This window comes from Ananas comosus, linkage group 9 (assembly GCF_001540865.1).
Source record: "Ananas comosus cultivar F153 linkage group 9, ASM154086v1, whole genome shotgun sequence".
Taxonomy (NCBI): Eukaryota; Viridiplantae; Streptophyta; class Magnoliopsida; order Poales; family Bromeliaceae; genus Ananas; species Ananas comosus.
The window spans coordinates 11,654,650-11,679,505 of record NC_033629.1 but is presented as its reverse complement, the minus strand read 5'-3'; the positions used below and the strand labels follow the sequence as shown (position 1 = coordinate 11,679,505).

The following is a 24,856-nucleotide window of genomic DNA, read 5'->3' as shown; positions in this document are numbered from 1 at the left end:
TATAGCACTTAAAATTTTCCCAATTACTGAATAATAAGATAATATTAAGGAAAATTTCACTTACAATAAAGAATGACCCAAGTGTATTAAAGGATAATTTAGATATGAAGGTGAAGCTGAATGAGACTTTAAATATGGAATAGTTAAAAAATATCAATGTCACATGCATAGTTAAATAGGCACAAACTTTAATGGAAAGCACCTCATTCTCATTTATTAGATTCTTTTAAATTCGCCAACTCTAAAATTCGAGCACAGAATGAATTATACGGCTCACCAAACTGTCCCAGTAAGATATGATTAATAGTTACTCTAAACAAAACCACTCATATGTTTATTTTCTTACTAACATGAAGATTATATATCCAACTAATAATCTCCCTCTCTCTCTCTCTCTCTCTCTCTCTCTATGGAACCAACAAGTTCCTTGCTAAGATCCCCTCAAATGTGACCCCAGGTCCAAAAGCCAAAATTAAACCCCACTCACAATCTCTCTCCCCTTTCTCTCTCTTCCTCTTACTCTCCTCCACCAAATACTCCAACACATACATAATTGTATTACTACTGGCATTTCCATAGTCCCTCAATGCATTCCTACTCGCGCTTAGCTTCTCTGGGAACAATTCCAATTTGTTCTCCACCCTGCTTAGTATTGCGGGCCCACCAGGATGAACGGCCCAGAATAGATCATTGTACTTGATCATCATGTCCCCTCCATCTTGATTAAGTTGACCTCCACATTCTTTTATCAGCTTCTTCACGAAGTCCTCCACATTGTCCTCAATCAACTGTGAAAGTCATTATTTCTCAAAAAAAAAAAACTGTGAAAGTCATTTAAATAATCCACAAATAATTAGATTATCTTTTTTTACATTAATGTTTTATTGAATATGAAACATTAAAAAATACTGTTCGCTTATGGCTTAAGCTTTTTCAACACACACGGGATTCTATGTTTGAATTCTATTAAGGGTGCTAGCTAGTTTCAGTTTTATTTTCGCACTATTTAATATGTTCTATTTGAAATAATTGTTGATCACGTAAGGATACATGAGGGAGATAAAAATTTAATCAAATTCAAACTATCAAGATGAGTCTTAGATATCTTTCTTTATAGAATCTGCCTATTATTTACTAACTGAATTTGACTAGATTCAACAAATTTTATCAATCGTCGTAATTTTGGATTTGTTAATTATATCATTTTCTGTCGACTTTTTATTATCAGCTCTCGTACAATCAATAACCCATGTTAAATATGATGACTATAAATATGCATATGTGTGTCTAGTTGAGATGTTTTTAGGAGTATCAAGGTGTTGGTCCAGTAGCTTTTTCTCTTTTTTTTCTTTTTTTTTTCTTTTTTTTTTTGACCTTCGCATATGTTATGTATAATGATGGGATTATTGAATTTTAATTCAATGACCAAAAATATAGGCATAAAAATTAAGAACTTAAATGTTACATGTTTTTAGAACCATTAATACCGGCTCAATTAATTTNTTTTTTTTTTTTTTTTTTTTTTTTTGAGGTAGATGACACGCTACCGGTTTGATTTATTTTATTTAGAAATAAACTTAACTGGAAATATAAATTAACTAAGATTCGAACTTAAAAATTCGGATACCAACCACTAAATTCTTTGTCACTTGCTCTAGGGACGGTCCGTTCCAGCTCAAAATTTATTGTACGTGCGCACGTAGTAAATAAATATTTGAATATTAATCTCACCTGCGGCAGCTCCCTCCCCAGCTGGAAGTTGATCCCCTCCTCCGTCAGCCGGCCGTCGATCGTCTTCTCCGTGCCCGGCAGGAACCGCTGCGCCGCCGCGCTCAGCTCGAACAGCGGCGTCTCGACGCCCTCCGCGACGCCGTCGTCGTCGGCCCCGACCACCGCCGCGCCGGCGCCGTCCCCGAACAGCGCGACGCCGACGAGGTCGTAGGTGCGGGCGGTGCTGGGGGGCCGGAAGCTGACGACGGTGGTCTCGGCGGTGGCGAGCAGCACGCGGGCCCCGCGGGCGCTCTCGGCGAGGTCCTTCGCCACCCGGAGGCCGGCGACGCCGCCGGAGCAGCCGGTGAATGAGAGCATGACGCGGCGCACGTCGGCGCCGAGGCCGAGGGCGCGCGCGAGGTGCAGGTCGCCTCCGGGGAACCGGGCCTCGCTGGAGGAGACGTAGACGAGGTGCGTGATCGCCGACAGCGGCCGACCCCACGACGCGATGCACGCCGTCGACGCCTCCGCCGCCATCTGCGTCACCGCCTTGTTCGAGATCTCCATCCGCTGCTTCACCGTCGGCAGCCGCCCCCCCTTCCCCTCCCCCTCCCCCTCCTCCCTCGCCAGCTCCGGGTACGCCCTCAGGATCTCCTCCGACATCACCACATACCGCGTTTTCACCGTCGTCGTTTTACCTGCACCCACCACGCACGCACGCACGTACGCACGCATGCATGCATGCATGCAAATTATAATTAAAATATGCAGCACAGCACGTACGTACTTTTGATCGATTCTCAAACTTTACTTTGTTATAACTAATTTTTTGTTCAAATTTTTTAAAATTATAATATGTTGCAATCGAGTCTCGATCCCTTCCTTAGTTGACTAATATATATATATATGCCTATCAATCATAACTTCGATATGTTAGAGCCGTATCAGCAAAATATCAACATTGAATTACAAACTTAATTATAATAATAATTTACAAAGCACGAGTTAGAAATTGTAGTTCGAGGAAAAAGTGTAATTTAGCCAAAGCTACATTTTACACACACACACACACAAAGAAAAAAAGAAAAGATAAAGAAAAGGGTAAATGGACATTGCACTTCAGTTCATGTCTTAATCCTGCATTCTACTGTTGTCTCAAATTGGTTCTTTCAAAAATAAAAAAAGAAAAGGAATAACAGTTATATTCCTGTACAGAGAGTTGGAGAATGATATTGAGAATATCTAATAGACTAAAATTGCATTATTGAATAATTAATTCTTTGCCAATCAAATTACCTGATTTTTTATTAATTGTATGAACTGCAATTTAATTAGATAATTCCAATTCATACATAGAACATGTAAATCCAATCATAATTCCAAAATTTTAGGCCTAATTAATATGGATTGTAATTAACCCAAATTTTTTTGTGTGCGGCTATTTTTTCTTTGCAATTTAGAACTCGTTCAGCACGGTCATCGAGCGTTTATAGTTTGATAAAGTTTTATCTGAATAGTGTTATTAAGTGAAGTATTGTATTCAGTAGCATATTGCTAACTACTTTTCCTTTTGCTATAAAATTAAAAGCATCAGATTAGGACCTCTCCTTTCAAGGCTCAAAATCTTATTTTTGTTTTGTGCTGTAAACTTGTGCAAAAGTTTTAAATACTTTTTTATTTATGAAAAGTTCTGCTAAAATTACTATTAATTGCTTAAAGCAAAAGCAGAATCGGGACCAACTGCCCTTTCCCTAAGGGAAAAAAAAAAAAGAAGAGCCATGCATGTATTATCACTCACATAGTCTAGTCAATCTTTGTTTGAGCTCAGAGTCATTGCAATTAGTGCTCTTGAAGTACCCATCAACAAGGAAATCCTGCATCACCAATTGCTGAGGAAATGCTTTTCCAAGGGCTAATATTTTGGCTTTTCCATGAGTAGGCTTTCCATGAATAGGCTCACCAAGAGACTTGGTATTTTTGTAACTACTACTACTACTATCCATTATAGGGTAAGAGATTGGTAATTAACACAAAACCCAAGTAGCTAGGTTTATTGATTTTGGAGGAGGGTTAAAGTTTTAGTTGCTTTGCATTTTACAAGGGGATTATACATATATATATATAGGCTTTTAAAGAGAATAAAACATTTGGGCATATATATAAAGATGGAGGTAAGTGAAAGAAGCTATTTTTATATCACCATGGTATAGTTTAGTTGTGGAGCAGTTGATGCATGAAGAGGAGTCTTAGAGAGCAACTTATTCATGAAGAGGTTTTAGTGGTTGTTGGATATTAGGAAGGTTAGTTAAATATTGGGACTATGCTTAATTATATACATGTTTCTAGTAACCTACTAGAAACATATAGGGAGGAAATATATCGTAACCTACTAACCGCAATATGCGGAACGCAATATTACGTACCGAAACAAACAAGATATTTTCTTATCGTTGTTTCTCACCGCACATAACGCAATCTCCCCGCAATCCCAAACGAAGCCTAAATAGATTTAACCATCTAGAAAACTTTAGTAGTATTTGGCAATTTTGCATAAATTAATTTTCTTATTTTTGCAAATTTAGGGTGTTTATTAGTGGGCTAAAGTGTCTTTGATTTATAAGGAGAAAAGTAATGAATTAGTTCGGATAGGCTAAATGAATGCTTATAGTTTTAATATATAGTTTTTAAATCCAGATATGCCATGTTTGATAAAATAAATTTATTAGAATTCCTAATCCTAAGAATCAAAATTTAAAACTATCAAAACTTATTGGCCTTAGATTCCATATTTTCCTAATTCAGGAAAATATAGAAATAATTTAAAAATATAATAATACTCGAGGAAGCTATATATAAAATCTCCTTACACTGATTTTGGAAAGAAATTGGTAAAGGATATATAAAATGGATTCAATAATAACCGACAAATTAAACAAAAATCGTGGTTGATCTTTTTTCTTATAATTTTAAACCAATTAAATACAAATTAATTTTTTGTAAGAAATATGATATTATCAATAAATTCAAGGCTACAACAATAGGCTTCGAAACTGAAGTTAGATATGGACTTTTATAGACCTACATTCAAATTAACAAGCAATTAACAAGCTCATTATAACTTACACTACTCAAAGCATAAAGGTAAAAACATACATATACAAAATTAGTTGATTACCTAAACTTGCAAAATTTTGATTTTATTATTGAATCTTTTTATTTATTTGTATTGAATCAATCAACGACACTTTGACTTCGCAATTTAAATGCACTGTTTATTTTTACAAGTTTAACTAGTATACTTCATGCAAGTCTCGCAACTATATATATAAAATTTAATGTCAAAATGTTGTTACCTGCTTAAAATCAAATAAATTGAAAGATTGGATAATAATATCAAAATATTAAAAGGTTGGATATTCAAGTAAGTTCTATACATTTTTAGCAAGCATGAATATGTTTTTTTTTTTTTTTTTTTTTTTTTTTTTTTTTTTTTTTTTTTTTTTTTTTTTTTTTTGTGTGTGTGTGTGTGTGTGTGTGTGTGTGTGTGTGTGTGTATTTTGCCACACTTAACTCAATTTCTTTATTTATAATATGACCTAGAGTCCAGCATCTTTGCCCTAGAGACTCCTTTTGCTCACATTGACTCATAATCATGGTCTAGTCAAATTTGCTTAATTAGACCATGCATTCCCACTCAACAAAGGCCTTTATTCCTTTCAATTGCTTGCACATTGGAACCCATTTGCTTAGAATCCTTGACAAATTGACTTTTAAAAGACTTTGACTTTGAAAGGAGGTAAACTTAGTGGAAGTTCCCATCAACCAACCAAAAAAGAAAAAAAAGAAAAAGAAAATCTCTAGTACTTGTTGATGACTAGTCAAAGTCTCTAAGTATATATGTGAATTTCCCACCCTGTACACGCAACATTAGAGAAGTCACCTTCAATATTAATTCCATGTGAGTCACATTTAAGTTGAGTGGAAACTTCAAATTTTTTTAAATTTAGTGTGATTTGATGAGGGCTTAATTTATAAGTCATAGTCAAATTGAATGATTCCTTTGGGTGTTTATTCTAGACCTTGCAAACGGTCGGGTCAGGTAACCCGCGGGCGGGTTATTGGACCCGCGGGTTATTTGAGCATGGATAAAATTTACCCGTAAATTTTTGGGCAGCCAACATTTTTACCCATATCCACCCGCAGGTGGGCGGGTGGGTATGTGGGTTACCTGTAATTTTTTTTTTTTGCACTTATATTTTTTAAATGCAAAACACATATATATATAAGTTTTAAAAACGTAATATAACTCATTGTTTAAAATATCATAACATACAATAAAAATATTCAAAGTCTTAAGGCAAAAATATTTTGTAATATAAAAGACACGCAATAAAAAATTAAGATTAGAGTTTTTAGAATGGATAAATAAAAAAATATATATTAATTAAGAAAATATATTTTGTAATTAAAAAATATATGTGCGGGTACCCTCGGGTTACTCAAAATATCCACTGTTTAATGGATACCCATCCGTTTTATCCGTAATTTTTTGAGTTGAAAAAGCTAGTACCCATACCCGCAAATTTGTGGGTAATCCACAGGTACCCGCGAGTTTGGGTCAAAATTATTAGGTCTAGTTTATTCACTTGAAAGTTGCGTGTATTGCGTGTTTATTTTGTCACTATATTTCTTTCTTAAAAAATGCTAAGGAGAAAAATATTACGGTCGCAACTAAGAAATGTAATTAGGAATGCCTAATCGGTAAGTTGCATGCTGAAGTAATTATTATTAGTAGTATTTTTTTTTTTTAACTTTGGTATTGATATGTTCTAATATTGCATTGCTTTATTTCAGATTATTGTATTAATATACTGTTTGAAAGGCACAATATTACTTCATTTTACTAGTTTTCTCTAATTTTCTCCCTTTTAGATTTAGGACCTACTTTTCATTTTACATCAAAAATATCCTACTTTGGACTATAAACTCTGTATTTTTTAATTGAAAAAAAAAATCTAAAGAGGAGAAGATATGCGAACTGGTGTTCAAACCTAATCATAAACTAATAAATTAATTATCAAGCTCATAAAAGTTAAGCTTATAATATAAGAAATTATAGGGAATGGTACGGACAAAAACAATCACCACCCTCGATCCAATTTCTGTTCCTCAACTAACAGCGAAACAACCGACCGTCCCTAGAGCAAGTGGCAAAGGACTTGGTGGTTGGTACCCGAGACCCAAGTTCGAATCCTAGTTGATTCGCATTTCCAGATTAAGCTTATTTCTAAATAGAAAAAACGAAGCAGGTAGCGTGCTACCTATCTCTCTCTCCAAAAAAAAAAAANTCACTTATAATATTTTTTATAAAGATCAATTAAAAGACCTAGGTAAAATTCAAACATCTTTCTCTTATAAATCAAATAATATTTGCTTTTTCATCCCTCTCTTCAAGTCGACCAAACTCCGCCAAGCTCCATATTAACACAAATTAAGGGTGGATATAAAGTTGGTGTCACCTGACAGATTAAATGAGAGAAAAGTGTCGAGTGGCGAAAAAGCTGAGCAAGAAGAAGACAATTAAAGATCTAGAAAATTATGAAATAGATCATTATATATATATATATATATATATATATATATATATATATATATATATATATATATAGTATTTGAGAAAAGGATAGATAAAATTAAATAAAAAATTGTACTATTTCTAGAATTTTGGCCGAATAAAGACCCGAGCAAAGGGAAGCAAGGAGAAAAAAAAGTCTGACAAAAAAAAGAGAGTTTTTTTTGGCAATATCTTAAAAAAAAACAAAAATAAAAAGCAAAAACCAACTCTTGTGTACGCGTGAGACACTGTTTTTTTTTAAAAAAATAGGTAGCATACAGTAAATATGAATCAATTAAAATTTGAATTTAAAATTTTGTGTATCAATTATCAAGTCCTTTGTCATTTGCACCAAAGATAGTTGGTGAGACATCGTTGTTAATTTTATTTGTTGCAAAGTTAGCTTAGCTTAATAGTTGATTCGGATATTTGGAGTTACAATGTAAAAAGTCCAACGTACTGCAAAAATTATTGTTTACACCTGGTGTACTTATTGGCCTTATGCACAAATTTAACTCCATGTTTGCAACCTACACCCCTCTAAAGAGCCTATGTATGCGGAAAAAACCACAAGATTTGAAAAATATATTAATTACTAAAGTATTAGTTGTTTGATTTATAAGAAATCAACGTTAAAAAATTTATCACTTTTAGTACGTAAATGTCATGGAATATATATTTCTGATTATGAAGATTTTATTCTTGGAGTTTTAGGAGTGTAGCGTGAAGTTTAGGAGTTTCATTCAAATTAAATGGGGGTTGTAGTGAGAAATTAAATTTTTTGGTACTATATAGTACTTTGCTTTTTTTCTCTTTTGTTTTTTTTTTTAAATATTCTGCTTAGTACTTGGGGTAGGTTGGATTAAATTTCAATTGAAAATAATTACTAAAGTATTAGTTTTGATTTATAAGAAATCAAAGTTCAAAATTTATCATTTTTAGTACATAGTCTTTTTAAATGTCGTGGAATATATATTTCTGATTATAAAGCTTTTATTTAAGAGTTTTAGGATTTTCATTCAAATTAAATGGGGATTGTAGTGAGAAATTAAATTTTTGGTACTACATAGTACTTTTTTTTTTTTCTTTTAGTACTTGGGGCAGGTAGGATAAATTTTTTTCTTTTTTTTTTCTTTTTTTTTTAAGAAATAGGTAGCACGCTACCTGCTTCGTTTATTTCATATAGAAATAAATTTAGCTGGAAATGTGAATCAATTAGGATTCGAACTTGGGTCTCTTCAATTGAATAATTATTGGACTTGATCACTTTTTACGATGTTTTAGCCTAATTCTGATCTATATTTTAGACAAAATATTATATCCGGTGCTTAATTTAATTTGAAAACGAATGTTGGTACACCACTCAGATTTGATCTAGTTTGAAAATAAATGCAGAGGGAAATTAATAAAAAATAGTTAAAGATCAAAGTGTTTTACTTTATAGATATTTAATTTATTTTGTAAACTAAACTACTAGCTAGAACCTCTTCTTAAAAGCATAAAGATTTATTATTTTCCCAAAATTTAATTTTGTAAAATAATAAAAAAGTGGAAAATTAAAGTCAAAAGGAGTCACATTGTAATAATTAATTAGAAAAAGACCTTTTTTGTTACAAATGGAAAAGTTTAGTTGTGGATGGGCCCTAGCACAACAAATTTCCCAACAAGCTCAACTCCTTTTCCATGTAATTCTCAAAAAAAGACTCTAGTAGGAGAGTCAACAAACCTACTTCTATGACTAAAATATATATATATGTATAGTTTTTTTACTTCTCAAATGAGCATAAATATAATACTAACTTTACCCAAAAAAAAAGTAATAATAAAAGACCCCTATGCTTTATATGAGGTCAAAATAGGGAATCCAAGTGAGCATAGGAATGGCTATAAATAGCCTAATCTCTTCCCCCATCTGTGTATACTCTCTCTCTCTCTCTCTCTCTCTCTCTCTCTCACTTTGTGGTATTGTGTTGGTTATATAGTTTTATAGAGTGAGAGAGAGATGGAGACAACACCAAATCATACACAAACTGTGGCAGGATGGGCTGCTAGAGATTCTTCAGGAAAGGTCACTCCCTTTGTCTTCAAAAGAAGGTATGCTCTCTCTCTCTCCCCCCCTCTCTCTCTCTCTCGTGCGCGCTCTCGCTCTCTCTCGCGGAAAACCTTCTTTGAGAGGATCTAAGTTATATTTTTGAAAGAAAGATAGCAAGCTGTTTGATTCATTTATATATATTTTTTTGAAATGATTTCAATTAGAAGCGCGAAATAATTAGATTTCAAACTTAAGATTTTTTATACCAACTATAAAATTCTTGACAAATTGCACTGAATACAGTCCAATAGAGGACTAAGTTGATGTGCTAACTTAATATACGGTTTTACTGTCATATTAGTGGCACACTATCATTCGGCCAACTGAACTGAAGTGTGAAACTTAATCCTATAATATTTTAAGAAAATTGAATCATAACTTATATATAATGAATTAAAATTCGCAGACCAAAGTGTATGCTCCCCTTAGTTTGAGAACCAAAACTGTAATTCATCCTTATTCATCTATTTGAAGTTATAGAGATTGAAAGTAAGATGGGGGTGAATGCGAGTACTAGGACATCTACACCAACCCTGGTGCGCCAAACCCTGTCAATGTGCTTTTCTCTCGGCGTCCTCATTTAAGAAATGAGTGCGACAAAAAATTTCGCACATTTATGTTGATTCTATCATCTATTGGAAATGTGGGACTTATTTTTACTAATGGCTACGGCTCAACATATGAAACGACATCTACACCTAACCTAGTGCGCCGAGCCCTGCCGGTGTGTTTTTCTTTTATAATCTTTACTTAGAAAATGGATACGACAGAAAATAAAAATTCTATGTATCTGTATTAATCTTGTCATTCATATGAAATATCAAACTTATTTCACGAGTGGCTATGGTCCAAGATAGATAAAACATATGTTAGATTGAGCTTGACTTTGGGTGGGATTAGATTTTGCCTACTTCGTGCTTAATTCGGCACAGAATTTTTACGCGTGTTTTAGACTCAGGCCTAACCTAACCTGATAATTCGGGTCGGGGAGGTTGGGACGGGCCGGATTTGCTCAGGCTTGATCACACCATGGTTGGCCTGAACCGATGCTCCGGTGGAAGAAATGAGATCTATATATGTATGATGATGAGATGAACTGCAACTGCAATTGCTTATTAAGAACAGAGTCGTAACATATGTGCACGAATTATATGTATGATCCATAAATTAAGATTATATATATATATATATATATATATGCTTCAATATACGTGTTACATTATTAACAAGGTGCTATTATTGGATATGGGTCCAGGGAGAATGGAGTGGACGATGTGACCATAAAGGTGCTTTATTGTGGGATGTGCCACACTGATCTCCACTACATCAAAAATGACTGGGGAATCACCATGTACCCAGTTGTGCCCGGGTACTCTCTCTCTCTCTCTCTCTCTCTCTCTCTCTCTCTCTCTCTCTATATATATATATATATATAGATTAATTTTATAAAAGTCTCTGTCAAACATAATAATGATAAATATATTTTTATAAAATTTAACTTTTATATATTGTACCTACAAAAATTTTAATGTTTTCAAATATATTCCTGTCGTTAGAATCCGCTAGAAAAATTAAGTTAACTATAGGTTAAATATTTGACCATAGTTAATTTTTGACATTTTTATCTATTTATATTATATTGTTATAATTTTTGGAGGGATATATTTATGATGACAAAATTGAAAATATAAGTAGTTTTTTAACGGTTTTCTAACAGTAACAAACTAGAGAGACATATTTGAAAATATTAGGACTTTTGTACGGGCAACATATGAAAGTTGAATTTTGTAGGGATATATTTGTCATTCACTATATTTACAAGAACCTATATAAATTAACCATATGTATATATATATTAGAGCTACTATACTATCGAAAATATAGAGTATCTAATGCTTCCGACTTTTTAGCTCTTAGATCAGCCCCTTTAATCATTTCTAATCTTTGAATTAATACTATTATCTTGTGGGGACCACTCAATTCTAGAGGTACTATTCAATCCTAAAAATACTATTCAATTCTAGGAGGGACCGTAATCATTCCAACTGTATAATTCTTAATCCAAAGTCAAAATATCAAAAATATCAAATTCTCTATACTTCCGATAGCATAAAGCTAAGGGCCTATTTAGGATGCCTGTTAGTATAGTTCGTGTGCAGAAAATTTCTACATACGATTTTTTTAATTGGTCTTCAATAATGATATGTATCGGCAACGGCAGCTCCATCTGTACGCAGACAAACCGCACAGAGGGATAGCAGTAAAATGCATGTTCTCGCCAACCAGCAGGGGCACGATCCAAATGAAGCAGATTCGGAGACATTTTTCTTCCTGCGGGGTTGGGAATGATGATAATTTTATCCGTATATAAAATTAATTATAAATATTAAATTTTTATAAAAATTAAACTAAAATTTTTAAGTTATTTTCGGAAAAAATGAATGAAGAATTTTTTGCTATAGGTTATGTAGTGAGCTAATGACGGAACCCTCACTATCAAGATACTAATCACACTAGTAAGCAAATATTATGTATCTAAATTATCCACAACCAAAATATGCAAGATTGGAGTAAATGAAGTTGAAAGAGAAAAATTCAAGCACAAGCACAACAACAACACAAGATTTACGTGGTTCACTCAAACCGGGCTACATCCACGGGCACGGAGAGATCAAATCCATTATCAAATGAGGAGATTACAAGATTTGGTTAGAGATTACCACTCTATCACAATGGGCTTACAACCTTCCAATGGAAATCCCTTCTTGCTACACCTTTTTTGAAGCACCTTCCGATTCCGCGAATCCCGCTTCGGAATACCTCTTAGAATTCCTCCAATCTACCTTGGAAGTCTTTGAATCAAGCAAGAAGAACAAGAGAGCTCCTTCTCCAACCCTCTCTACACCTCTCTTCTCTATTACAAGAAAAGGGAAAACCTAGAGAGCAAAAATGAGAACACCCTCTCTCTAACCCAAAGAGTTCTCTCTTATCTCCACTTGGCCCAACATACCAAATGGGTCAACTAAAGTCCAAACCAAATACTAACTAGCACATTACATGAGTTGTTGAACCAAACCCAAAATAAAACCAATTAGGCTAATAAGTGAATTTGATATCACTAACCCAACAGGTTATTCTTGAGCTAGGCCCCTCAATTTTATTTTTTTAATTTTCTTTTACTTAGGTTGAAATTTTTATCAAATTTAATAATTTTAGTACTTATCAGCTGTTGATTAGTCTATTATATAGTTCTTAATTCATTTATAAATATAGAATGCTATCTTAGATATCTTTATTATATTTTTAATTTAATTAAATATCGTAATATATTTAATTTTAAAACATGAGTTAAAATTAGTTCGATAATATTTAATTATTATATATTTTTAGTAATTTAATGTGTTATACTTACTATTTCATAATAAAAAACCAAACTGAATAACCAAATAAAATTTAAACTAATTAAAATTAAAATTAAGTTGAAAAATTCTAAATAAAAAATTAATTTAACACATGTTTTAAAAATCTCTGGGATTTTCACGAGAATGGAGATCCCCACGGGGACAGGGATAGGAAATGCAAAGTTATGAAGTTCTAAGCGGCACTACAAATGCGGTGGTCAAAAGCACTATTTCTCATTACTATAGCGCAATGCAGTGAAACCGCGATTGTGGGTTCATGTAAAATATATTATATACATAGCATTTTTTGCATCAAAATTAGGAACTATCACCCTTACCAAATTGGTAGAACATTGCAGGCATGAAATAACTGGTGTGATCACAAAGGTTGGGGCCAATGTGACCAATTTCAAAGTCGGCGACCGAGTCGGCGTCGGATGCTTGGCGGCGTCATGCCTCAACTGCGAACACTGCGATCAATCCGAGGAGAACTACTGCGAGCAAGCTCAGTTCACTTACAACGGCATTTTCTGGGACGGTAGCGTCACTTACGGAGGCTACTCCAAAATGCTTGTCGCCGATAAAAGGTAACTAGAAGTTTTAGAACTGACTCTGATACCATATAACTTAAATGATTATATGATAGTGATGGCTTGTTTGATGGTTGAAACGAAGGTTTGTCGTGCACGTCCCGAATAACCTGCCCTTGGATGCGGTGGCTCCCCTACTTTGCGCCGGAATCACCGTGTTTAGCCCGATGAAGCGGCACAACATGCTCGAGGCCGGGAAGAAGCTCGGGGTGGTGGGTCTCGGAGGCCTCGGCCATGTGGCCGTCAAGTTTGGTAAGGCTTTCGGGCTCCAAGTCACGGTGATCAGCACATCGCCTTCTAAGGAGAGAGAGGCACGGGAGCTTCTCGACGCCGACAACTTTATTGTCAGTACTGATCCTGAAGCAATGCAGGTACATTTAATGGTGTATCATAAAAAATGACTTGATACGACAAAGACTTATATCCTATGTACATCATGAGCGAAATTCGAGCTAAGATCGAGTCCTTGGTTTTGAACTAGGCCGGTTCGAGGAGCCTAGACTACGTTATCGACACCGTTGCTGCAAAGCACTCGCTGGGGCCGATCCTGGAGCTACTGAAGGTGAACGGAAAGCTTGTGCTCGTCGGCGCGCCCGACAAGCCCTTGGATCTTCCTTCCTTCCCCCTTATATTTGGTAAGAATTGAGATTATAAGATCTGAATGCAAACTAATCTTAATCACTGCATTTTTAACTTACCAATGTCCTAAATTTTGTATGATTTTGTAGGTAAGAGGGTGGTGAGTGGAAGCATAATTGGAGGGATTAAGGAGACACAAGAGATGATGGATCTTTGTGGGGAACACAACATTACATGCAACATTGAGCTCATTAAACCGGATTACATTAATGACGCGCTAGATAGGCTAGCTAACAACGATGTTCGTTACCGTTTTGTGATCGATATCGCTGCTCAATCCAATCTCTGATTCAATCTTAGATTGGATAATCTCTTATTAAAGTATAATTATAGAGTCATATATTTTGTATCTACTATTTGCTTTTAATTATGCTGGATTTCCTATTCTGGCTCATGTAAACGAATGATTCGAATTACATTATGGGTTCTTAGTACAGCAATTGATGCTGTAATTGTTGGATGGAGAAATAGATACTTGTTTATAATAGCTTAGTACATTTGGCCTCTAATTAACTTTCGCAATAAGATAAGTTATAAGTAAAAACATATAGAGAATATCTAAACTACGGATTATTTTGAATCAGCATTCCAACCTTTCAAAATCTTAATTTTACTATACAATCTTTCAATTTATTAATTTGAGTAAGTCAATGATACTTTGACTTTAAAATTTAAGTTAATTACTTTAAAAAATTTATAGTTGTAAGAATTATACTAAAAATACTAATTAAATTTGTAAAGACTAATAGAGCATTCAAATTTTGAAGTTGAATTATCATTGACTGATTCAAATCAAACAAATTGAAAGACTAGATAGTAAAATCAAAACTTTGAAAGATTAAATAATCAATTTAAAATGGTCGATAGCTAGATAAGTTCAGTACATATTTACCTAAATTATATTGTAGGTAGAATCCAATGCTAATATGAAATATTATAACTCCAAATTTGTTATAAATTTAGGGCCAAATTGTGGATCACTGTGCGGATCAACTAATTAATTTGATATGGACCAACCGTCCCTAGCGCAAGTGGCAAAAGGGCTTGGTGGTTGTTATCCGAGACCCAAGTTCGAATTCTAGTTGATTCACATTTCTAGTTAAGCTTATTTCTAAATAAAATAAACGAAGCGGATAGCATACTATCTTTCTCTCAAAAAGAATAATAATAATTTGATATAGCATTTTCTTACTTTGACATTGACTTAGAAAATTCCCACCCAAACCCAAATTAACCATAGCTTTCATAAGCTTATGCTCAGCACCAACCACTTTTTACAAAAGCAGTTTACAAACTATTGACCATCAAAAGCAATGCTTCTTTGAAAAGCAGTTTAAAAAGTTAATCATCTTCCTTGCTGTTTGATTCTTCATAAATGTTTTAATTTCAGTTTTTTTTACTTTGAATAACTAGTAAAGTAAAATTGATTCTCTCTTCTCTTTTTCTCTCTAACCCTTCACGCACCAACTTTTTCTTGGTCCCAAGAAGCACTTTCTTTTCGTCGCCGGCGGCGGCAGTGGAGACGGTGGATTTATTTGGCGAGTAAAAATTCTGTTGCAGTGAAGGTGAAGGCGAAGGCAAAGGAAAAGGATGCGATACCGTTCTCGCTATCGTCGCGGAGGACCGCAGAGGCGGTGGAGGATGGTTGGAGAGAAAAAAAATAATAAAAAAAAAATCGCGACGCGGCCTCGGCGAGGTCGGAGGGGAGGAGGGCGGGGGGTGCACGAGCAAGGGCGAGGGCGTGAGGCGTAGAGGCGAGGCGGCGGTTGCCGCCTCCACCTCCGCCGCTTTCTTCGAAGAGAGAAAAAAAAAACTTTAAAAAAAAAGAGAGAGAAAAAGTTATAAGGATATTTTGTTCAGTTTGCTGAAAATTCGAACCGAATCTGCAGAATCAAAAAAGATGGTGCGGTTTTGTAAAAGCTCAAAACTTGTAAATTTTTTCTGTAAATTAGCCAACTAATTAATTAAAAACATAAATATAATAAATTATGCAAAAAAAAAACATATTTGTTATGCTTACTATAGTGATAATAATATTGCAAATTGTGACATATTAAGTGAAGCATCATCACATATCCATATATGCACGCACGTGATACCCATAAATAAAATAATGCTTCATTTTTAAAAAAAAAAAATTTGCACGGATCTCTCGCGGTAAGGAATCATATATTTTTTATTTTTTTCACATAAATTATGTTATTTTAACATTTTCACATTTTAAGTTGGTGGATAAGGATGAACACATAAATTTAAATTAAATTAAAAAATTATAAATTAAATTTTTTGGATTTTGATACTAATAAATAATATAAAATAATTATCTTGCTCCAAAAATTTTTCGTGGTTAATTATGTAAAAATGCACCACACCACCAAATCATTTTCTTTCGGCGGAATAATTTACACTTTTGGTCCTCAAACTATGAGGCGCGTAGCACTTCAATCCTCAAGTCTTAGTTTGTTACAATTTTTAGTTTGAAATCTATAAATTATTATAATTAAATTTTATAATCTAATTATTTTAATTAAATATTGATAAATCACCGATGTGGGAGTTGTTTAGTATTTTAATTATTATTACATCATCAATTATAATACTGTTACATCACTTTCACATTTGTGACACATCGATACTTAGATAATTAAATTAAATTGTGTGATTTAATTATGGCAATTCAAAAGTTTTAAGCCAAAAAATTTACTCACACGGCTCATAATTTGAGAAATAAAAGTGTGATTTTTAGCTTCTTCTTTTTTTTTCTTTTTTTTTTATTATTTTTTTATTTTTTTTTTGGTTTTGGTAAGCAGTAATTGGCCGGGGGAAAATTTAGTTGTGAGTAGGACCACTACACCTACTCACCTCAGCTGAACCATGTTTGCATTTACTTATATTGAAGATGAACATGAGAGGCACGAATAAGTCTTTAATAATACCAATAGAAAAATCACTTTGATACCATTTCACTTGAGGGGAAGCTGCAGTAGTAAAAGACACCATATGTTAGTGCTACTTCAAACAGCTCTTTCTCTCCCCCATTTTGCTCTTTTGCTCTTGCTTTGTGTGTAGAGAGAGAGAGAGATCTAAAGAGAGAGAGTAGAGAGAGAGGGATGGAGGCAACACCAAATCATACACAAACTGTGGCAGGATGGGCTGCTAGAGATTCTTCAGGAAAGGTCACTCCCTTTGTCTTCAAAAGAAGGTATGCTCTCTCTCTCTCCCCCTCTCTCTCTCTCAACCATAGACTCCGCACAACTGCAGCTGCTCCTCTGTTACTGTGATATCCTAATAGTCCCACATCAGATGAAAAATTAATATTGTGTGTCACAGACCAACCGTCCCTAGAGGAAATGGCAAAAGATTTGGTGGTTGGTACCCGAGACCCAAGTTCGAATCCTAGTTTATTCACATTTCCAGCTAAGTTTATTTCTAAATGAAATAAACGAAATGAGTAGCGTACTACTTATCTCTCAAAAAAAAAAAATTGTGTGCCACAGTATAAGGGCCAAGAGAGACTACGACTTGCAAAGCTGCACCTAAGTTATAGTAAATTCATTAGTCAAATGTTTCAATAGTCCCACATCAGATTTAAAAAAAATTGTGCATCACTATATAAGTGCTAAGAGATTTTACTATTATTAATTGCGTTTAAACTTTTTGGCTGATGGTTTGGATTTAATTAATGAACTAATTTATATTTGACATTAGAGCCGATTTTCAGCTGGAATTATTAGACGAGTTACACATCACCTAAAGATTTTAGACTAGAAAATAAGATAAACAGTAGTACGAGAACAATGAGACCAGGGGACTCTAATATTAATAATTAAGCTTATGCATTTTATATTCGGTGGGTCTACTGAATTTATTACTACTAGGGGCAGCATATAACTTATTTAATGAAAAAAATTAGGGTAAACAGCACATGTAGTCCTCAAACTGTGAGCCACTTGACACTTTAGTATGTAAATATTAATTTATTATAATTTCTGGCCTGAATTTTTAGTATTATTGTAATTAAATTTTACAATTCAATTTAGTTAATTAAATACTGATGTATCATTAATATAAAAAAAATATAATATTTTAATTATTAACACATTTAGACAACTAAAGTAGGTCCGAAAACTTAGAATACAATAATACTAAAAATTATAACAAATGTCCAATTTATCCGAAAAATTACATAGCAAGGTAAAGGCTTGTGATTTCTTTATTATTATTATTATTATCGAGAGAAAGATAGCATATTATTCATTTTGTTTATTTTTTAAAAAATAAACTTAGTAGAAAATATGAATCAACTAGAATTCGAACTAAAACTTTTATGGGATGTGAAAAAGTAGCTATTCCAGGGATAGGGTTAAGTTCAGGGTTAAAATGGTGTTAAAATTTTTTTGTATTTGATTGGAGGTTGGAGTTAGTGTAGGATAGTGAAAAAAAGTGTTTGGTTGGAATAGGTGGGATAAGAAGATAATGATTGATAAAGAAGAAAAAGGTGAGAACTGGGAATGCATACGGGGTTAAAGTTGGGAGGGGAAGTGGGGTTAATGATTGATAAAGAAGAAAAAGGTGAGGGTTCGGGATGCGTGTGGGGTTAAAGTTGGGAGGGGGAGTGGGATTAGTAAACCCCACTAACCCGATTTCGGATAGGGTTTACTAACCCCATCCCAAAAGAGTGGTGTTTGGGTATAAATTGGGGGTTAAGGGGTTATTCTATCCCTTAACCCCCAACCAAACGGTGGCTTAGACATCGATCAATAAATCTTCTGTCACTTGTGCTAGGGACTGTCGTTGTACGCTAACAACATTTGTGGCGTTGTGTGTGGGGTTTTGTAGGGAGAATGGGGTGGACGATGTGACCATAAAGGTGCTGTACTGTGGCATGTGCCACACTGATCTCCACCATGTTAGGAATGATTGGGGCATCACCATGTATCCTGTTGTGCCCGGGTACTCCTCTCTCTCTCTCTCTCTCTCTCTCTCTCTCTCTCAACAATTTTGATAAAATACTATAAATAGAGTTTTTACTCAACTACCATTCATCTAAAAGAGCAAAAAAAAAAAAAATCATTTAATCTTTGGAAAGTATTAACTTATTTGATTTGATTTTTTTAAAAAAATTTGGACATGCATATTTTCCTTTTTGACGCTACAAAGTAGAGGAGGAAACTGCTGTTGGAGAAGTAAGTAGTTACGTGTTTTTTATGTAGTGATTTTTTTTAGAGAAAGAATATTGAAACAGATTTTGAATTTTATCCAACCTTGTAAAGCATAAAAGCAGGTGATTTTGGCCACCGGAAACTATGCCTTAGTTGGGCCAAATCAAGCAAATGTTCAACTGCTTCTGCTAGAAGCACTCTTGGCCTACACCTTGTTTTTATGCTGGGGTTTGTTGGCCCACAAACCATTAATAGTTTTAGATTATTTTGTAATCATATGCGTAGAGCTACTATATTATCGGAAGTATACAGAATTTGATGCTTTCAATTTTTTGACCTTGGATCAAGAATTATACGGTTGGGATGATTGCAGTCCTCCCTAGGATTGCGTGGTTCTCATAGGATAATAGTATTAATCCAAAAGTTAGAAATGATTAAAAAGACTGATCTAAGAGCTAAAAAATCGGAAGTACCAGATTCTCAATACTTCCGATAGCACAGTAGCTCTACTCGTAATCATACTGGCTTCGCTTTTCGTTATGCTTTCGGTTATTATCGTCTCCAACTTTTCGATTTGGCAAATAAAATAGTTAAAAGTTTCTGCAATGGCAAAATGCTTAAAGAAGATTCGATAGCTTCTACTTTTGTAAACCGTCATAAAAATTCTCATACCTCTTATACATGGAGAGAGAGGAAAAAAGGAAAATTTTTAAGACCAAGTTTGAATAATTTAGAAAAAAGCCTACGTTGCCAAAAAGCACTAGCCCAAAAAAACTTGGGGGATTTGGAATCCACTGGGCCAGAGTTCCCAAATTGGAGGTAAGTTGTAATATTTTCCCTAAACTCCGGATAAAAATTAAGAATTAACCTTAAATCTTAGTTATTAGCAAGCTAATAAGATCACATTTGACTCTCAATAAAATTAGGCACGAGATAACAGGTGTGATCACTAAGGTCGGATCGAATGTCGCCAATTTCAAAGTCGGCGATCGAGTCGGCGTCGGATGCTTGGCGGCTTCGTGCCTCGAATGCGAGCACTGCAAACAATCCGAGGAGAACTACTGCGCGCAGGTCCAGTTCACTTACAACGGCATCTTCTGGGACGGGAGCATCACTTACGGGGGCTACTCCGAAATGCTAGTAGCCGATAAACGGTACCTAGCTACATTCCTCGTATAGATCCGACGCTTTAGTGCTGGTACGATTGGCTTAACTATTCTGTGGTTACTATAAAGGTTCGTTGTGCGTGTTCCCGATGACTTGCCCTTGGATGTTGCCGCCCCCTTACTATGTGGTGGAATCACCGTGTTTAGCCCGATGAAGCAACTCAACATGCTCGAATTCGGTAAGAGGCTCGGCGTGGTCGGCCTCGGAGGCCTGGGGCACATAGCCGTCAAGTTCGGTAAGGCTTTTGGGCTCCACGTCACGGTGATCAGCACGTCGCCTTCGAAAGAGAAAGAGGCGAAGGAGCGTCTCGGTGCCGACAACTTCATCGTCAGCACCGACCCCGAAGCAATGCGGGTAAATCCAAACTGCGTAAACATTAGACGAAAAACATATAAAACTAACTCGAACTATGACACACTTTTAACGCGACTAAAACAAGCTTCGAAAGTTGGCATTCCGAGACTCGATTAGTACCGGAGATACATCGAATGACTCCGATTAAACAAATTGAAGGATTTGATAGTAAAATAAAAACTTTTAAAGAGTAGATGCATTGAAGTAACTGAAATGATTTTTTGTCCCTAAAAGCTTAAGATACTAAAATACTAGAGGATGATATTTTTAGTGTTTATATTTAATACTCCTCCTCACGTCGACTTGAGACTCTGTAATATGCCCAACACGTGAGCTTAAATTAAACGAAAGAAAATTATGTAGCGCTAGAACTCTGACAAAACTCGAATTCAGAGTCTCCTATTCTGATACTATGTTAAAAATTAAAAAACACCAGTTTCTGACAGTTTAAGCTTTTAGAGAAAAACGGTTATTTCATTTAATATGTCAAAACGAACCATAGTTCAGATTAGTTCTATATGTTCTTACTGGACTTTCTTTACTAAATTTGGTTCTAAACCCTAAACCTCGGCATTAGGCGGGCTCACGAACCCTAGACTACATTATCGACACAGTTTCTGCGAAGCACTCACTCGGACCGATCCTGGAGCTACTGAAGGTGAAAGGAAAGTTGGCATTTGTCGGTGCACCCGACGAGCCCGTCGAACTCCCTTCATTCCCTCTCATCTTTGGTAAGTATTAGGACAAGATATTTCAACTAATCAATGTCACCACATTTTGAACTTAACCAATGTTCTAAACATTGTGAATTTTTGTGTGATTTTTGCAGGTAAGAGGGTGGTGAGTGGAAGCTTAATTGGTGGGATGAAGGAGACACAAGAGATGATGGATCTTTGTGCGAAACACAACATTACATGCGACATTGAGCTTATTAAACCAGATTACATTAACCAGGCGCTAAATAGGCTAGCTAAGAACGACGTTCGTTACCGTTTCGTGATCGATTTCACTGCTTGATTAAGCTAATACCTAGTTTGTCTTTTCGATCTCCACTAATTCGTGTCTCAGATTATGACCGAAAAAAGTGTTGTTGGTTTGATCTTACTATGTTCGCATTGTTACGGTTCTAAGAACATTTCTATATATGTAGTGGTTTAGGGAAAAAGAATAAATATATGATTGGATGAACACTATATATGATCAATGTTTTTTGCATAAGTATTTCCAAAAGGGCAAAAACCCTATTGTTCAAATAAAAAAAATCATGAAAACACCATTTTCCATAGTTATTATTTATCAGACAAAAAAATTGAAATCTAAAAATACTATCCTTTTTAAAATCAAAATATTTTTTTTACAAAAAAATTATTTTTTAAAAACTAAATAGAGAAAAAATACTTTTTCAGCCAAAAAACTATTTTATAGAATATATTTTACATGATACTCCTAAAATTTAAAATAGTTTTATATATATGATAATAATAGGTAGAGATGTCAATGGATCGGAATCGGGGCGGATTTTTAAAAACCCGAATCTGAACCCGACTCCAAACCCGAGACCCGAACCCGAACCCGAACCCGAACCCGACGGATTTTAAAAATCCATATCCAAACCCGAACCCGACAAAAAATCCGAAACCCGAACCCGAACCCGAACCCGAAAATTTGAACCCGAAACACTTATTTTTTTTTCAATATTTTAAAATATATTATATTAAATCTAAATTTTTAAAATACAAATTCAAATATAACATCAAATATATATATATATGGCTGGGGCTACTATACTTTTATGAGTATAGAGCCCTTTGTACTCATAAATTTTCGACCGTTCAGATGAAAAAATGTGCGGTTAGGATGAAAGTGGTTACGGTTAACTTGATAGTGGGCCCCCTAGGGTTGAGTGGGTGGTTGGTTGAATAGTATAATCTAACGGGTGAAAATAATTAAAGGGTAGATCTAACAGTAAAAAATTTATCAGTATAATAGGCTCTATACTCATAAGAGTATAGTAGCCGGACTCATATATATATATATATATAATACAAAATAAATTCGGGTTCAGGTTCGGGTCGGGTATAATCAAAATCCATATCCGAATCCATGTCCGTCGAATTTTTATTTTTTATATCCATATCCATCGGATATATCCGTTTCATTCGGATTCGGATTCGGATAAAATTTTAAATATTCATATCATTGACATCCTTAATAATAGGGTTAAAACTCGGAATAAAAATATTATTCAAAATTTTCTCTACGAAAAAAAAAGAAAAGAAAAAAAAAGGCGTTCTTATGCATCATCACCGTCCATTTAAGATTGGTCGGTAGCTGTCGGGCGTGTGGGCGCTCGCCGTACGATTGAAAAGCATATAAAAAGCAAGCCGCTCTATTGGTTACACGTGTCATTATATTATTGGCTAGTCTTTTTTCCCGATGCCCTTGAATATTGTATGCAAGTGAAACCTGATCGATTGATCACAAACCGTTCAAATCTGAGCCAACGGTGATAAGGCTCGTTGCAGAGAAAAATTCTAGAATACAACAGGTATATTAGTGACGTGGCGTAACAAATCAATCAAATTAATTTTTTAAGAATATATGTTCCATCATAATTGTAAAAAAATATTTTTATTATATATTTTTATTTGAAAAAAAGAAATATAATTGATTTATTATTAATGACGTAGTGAAAGTGTAACAGTATAGAATTTTTCCGTTGCAGGTGCGTGTACGTATAATTCCTGTCCTAGAAGCGTATACTAGCTCTCCAATAGGAGAAACTATTATATTGCGTAGACCGTGTATACCAGGTCACCGTGGACTTTAGACCCTTTTCATTATATATTTTTTTTATAAAACATAATCTTTTCATTTATCTGATTTAAATTAGTCAATATTATTTTGAATTTAAAATTTAAACTAATTCTTTATTTTAATTTATAATTATGAAAGTTGTATGAAAAATGCAAATTAAATCTATACAAATAAATAATATATTTAAATTTTAAAGTGAGTATCGTTGACCGGCTTAAATTAAACAATTGAAAGATTAAATAGTATTTTTATGAGCCAATTATTGACGTTTTAATTTTAAAATTTGAGCATGTCATTTATCTTTATAAATTTAGTTAATAATATGCAATTTACGTAATTATATATTTATTAAAGTAATCCATTAGTTTGAATTTTATATCTAAAAAGCTATCAAATTATTTAAATGAATAAATTAAAAGATTAGATACTAAAATTAAAATTTTGAAATGTCAAATAATTAAATCAAATTGGGTGATTGTTGGGATAATCAAATCGAAATGGTTAATGGTTGAGATAAGTTTTATAACTTTACAAATAATGAAAAAGAGTGCTGGTACAATTATCCTATAAGGTACCTTAGAATACTATTGATGACATAACAGTGTCCTTATTATAACTTAAATGTTAATGACTAAATTCCAAATTTTATTATTAAATCAGAAACACCACCATTATACATTAAATTCTAAACCCTAACTTTTTTATATATGCATGTGAATACATCAACAATATATCGACGTATCCCGAAACATTTCTGATAAAAAAATTGTCATTCCTACTATCCGGTTGTTTTAATCTTATCTTAAGCATAAATTGAGTTTAAATTAAAACGAGTTTAACATATTTTTTTCTAAAAAAGGTATGAATACAAATTAATTAGGCAACTTATTCTAAGAAAGAGGAAAACTTTTGAAAATGCTATTTTTTAATTGACTTCTTTACCCTTTGGCCATCTACCTGTTAGGATCCTAATTAACAAAAAGAAACCTTTATTAATAGTTTGTATGAGTGTCAACATTTACTACAAGGATAATATTTTTTAAATAAATATACACTTAATTATAAAATTTTCTCTTGCATTTTATCCTGTGTGTACTATCTTAACATGTTCCCATTAAAAAATAACTAAAGATCTTAATAAAATGGCCTATTTAAAATAGAATTAAAGTGCTAAATTGACAATGTAAATCTTTTATGCAAGAGAGAATTTGAGAGTAATTGAGACACGGGGTAAAAAAAATATTCTTATAATTAATGCAAAAATATAGTGGTGATAATGATCGAATAGGGAGGAAGTTTGACAAAATTAT

General features: G+C 33.9%; 3 protein-coding genes across 3 annotated transcripts; 2 read left to right on the top strand and 1 right to left on the bottom strand.

The window, feature by feature from the left end:
* Positions 408-3,635, bottom strand: LOC109714798 (type III polyketide synthase B-like). Its single transcript, XM_020239505.1, has 3 exons — positions 3,509-3,635; positions 1,732-2,408; positions 408-788 (listed from the first exon to the last, which is right to left on the bottom strand). Exons 1-3 carry the CDS (start codon positions 3,588-3,590, stop codon positions 408-410), a joined length of 1,140 nt encoding a protein of 379 aa, XP_020095094.1. The 5' UTR covers positions 3,591-3,635.
* Positions 9,246-14,541, top strand: LOC109714926 (probable cinnamyl alcohol dehydrogenase 6). Its single transcript, XM_020239676.1, has 6 exons — positions 9,246-9,418; positions 10,672-10,785; positions 13,177-13,404; positions 13,493-13,778; positions 13,889-14,042; positions 14,136-14,541. Exons 1-6 carry the CDS (start codon positions 9,327-9,329, stop codon positions 14,333-14,335), a joined length of 1,074 nt encoding a protein of 357 aa, XP_020095265.1. The 5' UTR covers positions 9,246-9,326; the 3' UTR covers positions 14,336-14,541.
* Positions 16,994-21,917, top strand: LOC109715065 (probable cinnamyl alcohol dehydrogenase 6). Its single transcript, XM_020239854.1, has 6 exons — positions 16,994-17,248; positions 18,886-18,999; positions 20,135-20,362; positions 20,444-20,729; positions 21,307-21,460; positions 21,559-21,917. Exons 1-6 carry the CDS (start codon positions 17,157-17,159, stop codon positions 21,744-21,746), a joined length of 1,062 nt encoding a protein of 353 aa, XP_020095443.1. The 5' UTR covers positions 16,994-17,156; the 3' UTR covers positions 21,747-21,917.